Source organism: Mustelus asterias, unplaced genomic scaffold (genome assembly GCF_964213995.1).
Source record: "Mustelus asterias unplaced genomic scaffold, sMusAst1.hap1.1 HAP1_SCAFFOLD_5009, whole genome shotgun sequence".
Taxonomy (NCBI): domain Eukaryota; kingdom Metazoa; phylum Chordata; class Chondrichthyes; order Carcharhiniformes; family Triakidae; genus Mustelus; species Mustelus asterias.
The window spans coordinates 1-9,174 of NW_027594952.1; the positions used below are offsets into that span (position 1 = coordinate 1).

Below are 9,174 nucleotides of genomic sequence, written 5' to 3' on the forward strand. Positions count from 1 at the left end.
TGTCAGCTTCACCGCGCCGGTACACTACCAGTAGAGTAAAACCGCCCTGTGCTATTCATCACTAAACTATTCATCCAGAAGCTCTGCTAGTATTCCAGTTAAAAGCTTTTAAGTTTATTTAAACGTTGGCTTACATTAACACCGCAATGAAGTTACCGTGACAATCCCCTCGTCGCCACACTCCGGCGCCTGCCCGGGGAGTGTGTCAGTATTTACACTGAGGGAGAATTTAGCACGGCCAGCTCACCCTAACCCGCACTTCTTTCAGATTGTGGGAGGAAACAGGAGGAAACCCATGCAGACACGGGGAGGGCGTGCAGACTCGCACCAGACAGTGACCCGAGCCGCGAATTGAACCGGGTCCTGGCGCTGTGAGGCAGCAGCGCTAACCACCGTGCCGCCCCCAAGGACCTTGCAGGGGTCCTTGGGGTTGAGGGGTGGGGAGTGTGTCAGTATTTACTGGGGGTCCCTGGGGGAGTGTGTCAGAATTTACAGGGGGTCCCTGGGGGAGTGTGTCAGTATTTACTGGGGTCCCTGGGGGAGGGAGTGAGTCAGTATTTACAGGGGGTCCCCGGGGGAGTGAGTCAGTATTTACAGGAGTCCCCGGGGGGAGTGTGTCAGTATTTACAGGGGGTCCCCGGGGGGAGTGAGTCAGTATTTACAGGGAGTCCCCGGGGGAGTGTGTCAGTATTACAGGGGGCCCCGGGGAGTGTGTCAGTATTTACAGGGGTCCCGGGTTGGAGTGTTTCAGTATTTACAGGGGGTCCCCGGGGGGAGTGTGTCAGTATTTACAGAGGGTCCCAGGGGAGTGTGTCAGTATTTACAGGGGGTCCCGGGGAGAGTGTGTCAGTATTTACAGGGGGTCCCCGGGGGAGTGTGTCAGTTATTTACAGGCGTCCCCAGGGGAGTGTGTCAGTATTTACAGGGGATCCCCGGGGGGAGTGTGTCAGTATTTACAGGGGGTCCCCAGGGGAGTGTGTCAGTATTTACAGGGGTCCCGGGGGGAGTGTGTCAGTATTTACAGGGGTCCCCGGGGGGAGTGTGTCAGTATTTACAGGGGGTCCCCGGGGAGTGTGTCAGTATTTACAGGGGGTCCCCGGGGGGAGTGTGTCGTATTTACAGGGGGGTTCCCGGGGGGAGTGTGTCAGTATTTACAGGGGGGTTCCCGGGGGGAGTGTGTCAGTATTTACAGGGGGTCCCCAGGGAGTGTGTCAGTATTTACAGGGGGTCCCCGGGGGAGTGTGTCAGTATTTACAGGGGGTCCCCGGGGGGAGTGTGTCAGTATTTACAGGGGTCCCCGGGGGAGTGTGTCAGTATTTACAGGGGGTCCCCGGGGGGAGTGTGTCAGTATTTACAGGGGGTCCCCGGGGGGAGTGTGTCAGTATTTACAGGGGGTCCGGGGGGAGTGTGTCAGTATTTACAGGGGGTCCCCGGGGGGAGTGTGTCAGTATTTACAGGGGGTCCCCGGGGAAGTGTATCAGTATTTACAGGGGGTCCCCGGGGGGAGTGTGTCAGTATTTACAGGGGGTCCCCGGGGAAGTGTATCAGTATTTACAGGGGGTCCCCGGGGGGAGTGTGTCAGTAATTACAGGGGGGTCCCCGGGGGGAGTGTGTCAGTATTTACAGGGGGTCCCGGGGGAGTGTGTCAGTAATTACAGGGGGTCCCCGGGAGGAGTGTGTCAGTATTTACAGGGGGTCCCCGGGGGGAGTGTGTCAGTAATTACAGGGGATCCCCGGGGAGTGTGTCAGTATTTACAGGGGTCCCCGGGGAAGTGTATCAGTATTTACAGGAGGTCCGGGGGAGTGTGTCAGTATTTACAGGGGTCCCCGGGGGAGTGTATCAGTATTTACAGGGGGTCCCCGGGGGGGTGTGTCAGTATTTACAGGGGGTCCCCGGGGGGAGTGTGTCAGTATTTACAGAGGGTCCCGGGGGGGGAGTGTGTCAGTATTTACAGGGGGTCCCTGGGGAGTGTGTCAGTATTTACAGGGGGTCCCTGGGGGAGTGTGTCAGTATTTACAGGGGGTCCCTGGGGGTGTGTGTCAGTATTTACAGGGGGTCCCCGGGGAGTGTGTCAGTATTTACAGGGGAGTCCTGGGGGGAGTGTGTCAGTATTTACAGGGGGTCCCCGGGGGGAGTGTGTCAGTATTTACAGGGGGCTCCCGGGGAGTGTGTCAGTAATTACAGGGGGTCCCCGGGGAGTGTGTCAGTAGTTACAGGGGGTCCCCGGGGAAGTGTATCAGTATTTACAGGGGGTCCCCGGGGGAGTGTGTCAGTATTTACAGGGGGTCCCCGGGGAAGTGTATCAGTATTTACAGGGGTCCCCGGGGGGTGTGTGTCAGTATTTACAGGGGTCCCGGGGGGAGTGTGTCAGTATTTACAGGGGTCCCCGGGGGGAGGTGTGTCAGTATTTACAGGGGGTCCCCGGGGGGGAGTGTGTCAGTATTTACAGGGGGTCCTGGGGGAGTGTGTCAGTATTTACAGGGGTCCCTGGGGGAGTGTGTCAGTATTTACAGGGGGTCCCCGGGGAGTGTGTCAGTATTTACAGGGGAGTCCTGGGGGGAGTGTGTCAGTATTTACAGGGGGTCCCCGGGGGAGTGTGTCAGTATTTACAGGGGTCCCCGGGGGGAGGTTGTCAGTATTTACAGGGGGTCCCCGGGGGGGGAGTGTGTCAGTATTTACAGGGGGTCCCTGGGGGAGTGTGTCAGTATTTACAGGGGGTCCCTGGGGGAGTGTGTCAGTATTTACAGGGGAGTCCTGGGGGGAGTGTGTCAGTATTTACAGGGGGTCCCCGGGGGGAGTGTGTCAGTATTTACAGGGGGCTCCCGGGGAGTGTGTCAGTATTTACAGGGGGTCCCCGGGGGGAGTGTGGCAGTATTTACAGGGGGCCCCGGGGAAGTGTATCAGTATTTACAGGGGGTCCCTGGGGGGAGTGTGTCAGTATTTACAGGGGGTCCCCGGGGAGTGTGTCAGTATTTACAGGGGGTCCCCGGGGGGAGTGTGTCAGTATTTACAGGGAGTCCCTTGGGGGAGTGTATCATTATTTACATGGGGTCCCCGGGGGGAGAGTGTGTCAGTATTTACCGGGGGTCCCCCAGGGGGGAGGGTGTCCCTCCCTACCCCCCCACGCACTGAGAGAATCCGTCAGTACCTCCACGATGAGTGCAGCCTCATTCACCCGCTTTAACCAAACAGCCTCTCTCTCTCTCTCTCTCTGTCTCTCTCTCTCTCTCTCTCTGTCTCTCCCTCTCTCTCTCTTTCTGAGTAGCGAGCGAGTGATGGCTGAAGATCAGACTGAGGGGGGCAGCGCAGATTATACCAGTGCTGTCTTCCCCAAAGTCCAGACAGACGCATTTAAAGAGCAGGGGAACCGGAGGGGGCGGGGTGGGGAGGCCATTCAGCCCTTCAAACCTGTTCCTCCGTTCGGCCAAGAGGTGGCTCGTTTCCCAGCAGCCTTCACTGTGTCGTGTCAGGAGCGGGGATTCTGACTGATTCCCCACCAACCTAAAGGAGGGGACATTGGGGCCAAAGGTAAGACTCCCTCCGCCCCCACCCTTGCCCTCCCACGCATGTGCACGCACACGCATACACACACGCATACACACACGCATACACACACGCATACACACACGCATACACACACGCATACACACACGCATACACACACGCATACACACACGCATACACACACGCATACACACACGCATACACACACGCATACACACACGCATACACACACGCACACACGCATACACACACACGCATACACACACACGCTTCCTCAGCACCTGTCTGACCTTTGATATCAGGATGGGAGGGTCTGTCAGCATTCTAACTACTCCAGGGAGGCGATGGCCCAGTGGTATTATCGCTAGACTATTAATCCACAAACTCAGCTAATGTTCTGGGGGACCCGTGTTCGAATCCCGCCCACGGCAGATGGTGGAATTTGAATTCAATAAAAAATATCTGGAATTCAGAATCGACCATTGTCGATTGTGGGAAAAACCCATCTGGTTCCCTTCAGGGAAGGAAATCTGCCGTCCTTACCCCGGTCTGGCCTACATGTGACTCCAGAGCCACAGCCAATGTGGTTGACTCTCAACCTTGGAGGACCAAGGGGCAACTAGGGATGGGCAATAAATCATTCTGATTTGATTTATTATTGTCACATGTATTGGGATACAGTGAAAAGTATTGTTCCTTGCGCACTATACAGACAAAGCATACCGTTCATAGAGAAGGAAAGGAGAGGGTGCAGAATGTAGTGTTACAGTCACAGCTAGGGTGTAGAGAAAGATCAGCTTAATGCGAGGTAAGTCCATTCAAAAGTCTGACAGCAGCAGGGAAGAAGCTGTTCTTGACTCGGTCGGTTCGTGACCTCAGACTTTTGTATCTTTTTCCTGACGGAAGGAGGTGGAAGAGAGAATGTCCGGGGTGCGTGGGGGTCCTTAATTATGCTGGCTGCTTTTCCCGAGGCAGCGGGAAGTGTAGACAGAGTCAATGGATGGGAGGCTGGTTTGCGTGATGGGACTGGGCTACATTCACGACCCTTTGTAGTTCCTTGCGGTCTTGGGCAGAGCAGGAGCCCAGACCAAGCTGTGATACATCCAGAAAGGATGCTTTCTATGGTGCATCTGTAAAAGTTGGTGAGAGTCGTAGCGGACATGCCAAATTTCCAGTCCAGTCAATGAATGAATTTTTAAAAACACTCTGATTCCAGTCACTCCGCTGCCTCCCACTGTACGTGCCCGATTCTCCACATGCTGTTCAACTACAAAAGCATCACGGCCGCTCTCCATGCCCCCCCCCCCCTCGCCCGCGCTGCCCCACTTCACCCGCCTGCGTGAAGCCTGCTGGCACCTAATGAACCTTCTGCACTCTCATTGGACAGGACAGATTGTGACTCGAAGGATCTGCTTTGCTCCTATCCCACTGGGAATGTTTCTCTGCTCCGGAATGGACGGGAAAAGGTAAGGCCAGCGGCTCGATGCTCCCGGCAGGCTTGGGTGTTCAGACAGTGGGTGAAGAGAGGCCTTTGGAGACCGTCCCACCAATGGTTTATTCATCAGTGTCACAGGCAGGCTTACATTCACACCGCAATGAAGTTACTGTGAAGATCCCCCAGTCGTCACACTCCGGCGCCTGTTCAGGGAGAATTTAGCACGGCCGAGGCACATAACCAGGACGTCTTTCGGACTGTCGAATCTGTACAGTGCAGGAGGAGGCCATTCTGCCCTTTGAGCCAGGACCAACTGCAATCCCATCCAGGCCCTCTCTCCTTAACCCCACGTATTTATCCTGTTAATCCCCCTGACAAGGGACAATTTAGCATGGCCAATCCACCTAACCTGCACATCTTTGGACACTAAGGGGCAATTTAGCACGGCCAATCCCCCTAACCTACACATCTTTGGACACTAAGGGGCAATTTAGCATGGCCAATCCCCCTAACCTGCACATCTTTGGACACTAACGGGCAATTTAGCACGGCCAATCCACCTAACCTGCACATCTTTGGACACTAAGGGGCAATTTAGCATGGCCAATCCGCCTAACCTGCACATCTTTGGACACTAAGGGGCAATTTAGCATGGCCAATCCACCTAACCTGCACATCTTTGGACACTAACGGGCAATTTAGCATGGCCAATCCACCTAACCTGCACATCTTTGGACACTAAGGGGCAATTTAGCATGACCAATCCACCTAACCCGCACATCTTTGGACACTAAGGGGCAATTTAGCACGGCCAATCCCCCTGACCTGCACATCTTTGGACACTAATGGACAATTTAGCATGGCCAATCCCCCTAACCTACACATCTTTGGACACTAAGGGGCAATTTAGCATGACCAATCCACCTAACCCGCACATCTTTGGACACTAAGGGGCAATTTAGCACGGCCAATCCCCCTGACCTGCACATCTTTGGACACTAATGGACAATTTAGCATGGCCAATCCCCCTAACCTACACATCTTTGGACACTAAGGGGCAATTTAGCATGGCCAATCCACCTAACCTACACATCTTTGGACACTAAGGGGCAATTTAGCATGGCCAATCCATCTAACCTGCACATCTTTGGACACTAAGGGGCAATTTAGCATGGCCAATCCCCCTAACCTACACATCTTTGGACACTAAGGGGCAATTTAGCATGGCCAATCCCCCTAACCTACACATCTTTGGACACTAAGGGGCAATTTAGCATGGCCAATCCACCTAACCTGCACATCTTTGGACACTAAGGGGCAATTTAGCATGGCCAATCCACCTAACCTGCACATCTTTGGACACTAAGGGGCAATTTAGCACGGCCAATCCACCTAACCTGCACATCTTTGGACACTAAGGGGCAATTTAGCATGGCCAATCCACCCAATCTTCTATCACTGAATCCTCCCACTATCAACATCGTGGTGTTGGCCAGAAAAGTCAAGATATTGAAGACGGAGAGAGATAGGTTCTTGATTGGCGAGGGGGCTCAAACGTTACGGGGAGAAGGCGGGAGAATGGGGTTGAGTAACCTATCAGCCATGGTGTAGCAGATGGGCCGAATGGCCTAACTCTGTTCCTATATCTGATGGACAGAGGCTCTCGCGCTTGGCGGGTAAGTGCGAGGTTCCCACCTCCCCGTTGACTTTTCCACCCCCTCCTCTCCCCGCTGCAGGTCATGACGTATGGACAGCCCTATCGCATCTCCCTGCGGCTCCTCATGCCGGAGTCCCCCATCAACCGGAACTTGGGAATGTTCATGGTGCGGGCTGTGTGTTACACCAAGTGGGGCCAGGAAATCTCCAGCGTCTCCCGATCGGTGAGTCCTCCCGCCCGCCCACCTTTACCAGCGACGGGCTCAGGCGCAGCCTTGGGGCGTCCCGGATGTTGGGAGCTTGGGGGGTGTGGGTGGAAGGTGTCGCGGTGGAGAGGGGAGAGAGAGAGAGGGTGAGATCAGCCAGCTATCTGTTTGAATGGTGTAGCAGGGCTGGAGGGGCTGAATGGCCTGCTCCCGCTCTGTGCCTTCTCATCCAAGTGCATCAGACCTCGTGAAGTACTTCTCCGGCCTGTGAGCACCGCTGTAACGTGGGAAACACACAGCAAGATCCCAGCAATGTGGCGGGAGGGGGGGCTGTGCGCGCGTGGGAAGGAGTCTGCGCGCAGTCGAAGGGGGGCTGCGCGCGGGCGTGTGGGGGCTGCGCGCGGGCGTGTGGGGGCTGCGCGCGGGCGTGTGGGGGCTGCGCGCAGTCGAAGGGGGGCTGCGCGCGGGCGTGTGGGGGCTGCGCGCGGGCGTGTGGGGGCTGCGCGCGGGTGTGTGGGGGCTGCGCGCGGGCGTGTGGGGGCTGCGCGCGGGCGTGTGGGGGCTGCGCGCGGGCGTGTGGGGGCTGCGCGCGGGCGTGTGGGGGCTGCGCGCGGGCGTGTGGGGGCTGCGCGCGGGCGTGTGGGGGCTGCGCGCGGGCGTGTGGGGGCTGCGCGCGGGCGTGTGGGGGCTGCGCGCGGGCGTGTGGGGGCTGCGCGCGGGCGCGGGGGGGCTGCGCGCGGGCGCGGGGGGGGGCTCTGGGCGAGGTGGGGAGGGGGGCTCTGGGCGAGGTGGGGGGTGCCAGTGGTCGAGGGAGCCTGTGTGGGAGGTGGCTGTGTGAGGGCATCGGGTGGGCTGTGTGCGGGCAAGGTGGGGGGCTCCATGCGGGCGCCAGTGGGCGAGGGAGCCTGTGTGTGGGTCAGTGTGGTTGGCGGGGTGTCTCTGCCGTGTGTGCGTGGTTGGTAACACCCTGTGTGTGTGTGCGCGCTTTCTCTCAGGCGATGCTACAATACAAGTCATGGCTGCTGCAGACTCTGGACACTCTGGTGTACGCCCCACTCTTCATCACAGGCCTGGTGGAGCAGACCCAGGTAGTGGAGATCGAGCTGTACGCGGACTACCAGGAAGACTCGGTGAGGAATAGGGAGAGAGAGATCGCCATCGTGTATGTGTGGGCGCGAGCGGGTGCAGAATTTGGGTTGGACCGTCAGGGAGATGAGAACTTAGTCCCAGTACAGAATGATTAAATTCTGTCAGAGGCTCCCCCTGCCTCGGACACCCCTCGCTTTGAAAGATGCCCTAATTTTACCCTGTTCGTCGGTAATTCTCCTGTTATTCCTCCCGAACGTAAGCTCGGTCGATGCTTGTGTTTATCGTGCGCACGTGACCCCCGTGGTAATTATGGGAGGTGCGGTGGCCATTTTGTGCACAGCAAGATCCCACACAGACAAAGGTACGAATGATAACCATGCTGAGGGGTGGAGGTTGGCTGGGGTGCTGGAGGGAGGGGGTGGCTGGGTGCGGAGAAGGCGGGGGGGGTTGCGCTTTTCTGGTCCCGCGGTGGGGAGGGGAGGGGGTGGAACCCAAGCCCGACCCACCCCCCCCCCCCCCCCCCCGAACACCAAGACGGGCATTCCGCTTGCCCGGAGGTCCGGCTGGCTGATGGTGTTGGAAGCGGGGGAGGGTTGGGGGGGAAAAGGTGTTTGACGCTGTGCTCTATCCCCCTGTCCAGTACACGCCAACGATGGGGGCTGTGATCGAGATCCAGACCAAACGAATCGAGGTGTACAAGGCCCAGCTGCAGATCCACGCACACTTCACAGGAATCAGGTAACATTGACCAGAAACTGAACTGGACCCAGCCATAGAAATACAGTGGCTACCAGAGCAGGTCAGAGGCTGGGAATCCTGCGGAGAGTAACTCACCTCCTGACTCCCCCCAAAGCCTGTCCACTGGGAATCCTGCGGAGAGTAACTCACCTCCTGACTCCCCCCAAAGCCTGTCCACTGGGAATCCTGCGGAGAGCAACTCACCTCCTGACTCCCCCCAAAGCCTGTCCACTGGGAATCCTGCGGAGAGTAACTCACCTCCTCACTCCCCCCAAAGCCTGTCCACTGGGAATCCTGCGGAGAGCAACTCACCTCCTCACTCCCCCCAAAGCCTGTCCACCATCTACAAGGACACAAGTCAGGAGTGTGATGGAACACTCTCCACTTGCCTGGATGAGTGCGGCTCCCAACAACACTCGAGAAGCTCGACACCATCCAGGACAAAGCAGCCCCGCTCGATCGACACGCTAACCACAAACACTCACTCCCTCCACCACCGATGCACAGTGGCAGCAGTGTGTACCATCTACAAGATGCACTGCAGC

The 9,174-nt window shown here is 57.3% G+C and overlaps 1 protein-coding gene across 1 annotated transcript; it reads left to right on the forward strand.

Moving 5' to 3' along the window:
• Positions 1 to 6: 6 nt before the first annotated feature.
• On the forward strand, positions 7 to 8,633 carry LOC144491316 (seipin-like). Its single transcript, XM_078208985.1, has 5 exons — positions 7 to 32; positions 4,889 to 4,971; positions 6,677 to 6,820; positions 7,798 to 7,932; positions 8,532 to 8,633. The coding sequence occupies exons 3-5, from the start codon at positions 6,680 to 6,682 to the stop codon at positions 8,631 to 8,633; spliced, it is 378 nt and encodes a 125-aa protein (XP_078065111.1). The 5' UTR covers positions 7 to 32; positions 4,889 to 4,971; positions 6,677 to 6,679.
• Positions 8,634 to 9,174: the final 541 nt, after the last annotated feature.

Excerpts from the sequence above, each read along its gene's own strand:
- LOC144491316 (XM_078208985.1), top strand. The coding sequence starts at position 6,680 with ATGACGTATGGACAGCCCTATCGCATCTCCCTGCGGCTCCTCATGCCG. Across the intron at positions 6,821-7,797 it reads TCTCCAGCGTCTCCCGATCG|GCGATGCTACAATACAAGTC; the intron begins GTGAGTCCTCCC and ends GCTTTCTCTCAG. Across the intron at positions 7,933-8,531 it reads CGGACTACCAGGAAGACTCG|TACACGCCAACGATGGGGGC; the intron begins GTGAGGAATAGG and ends CCCCCTGTCCAG.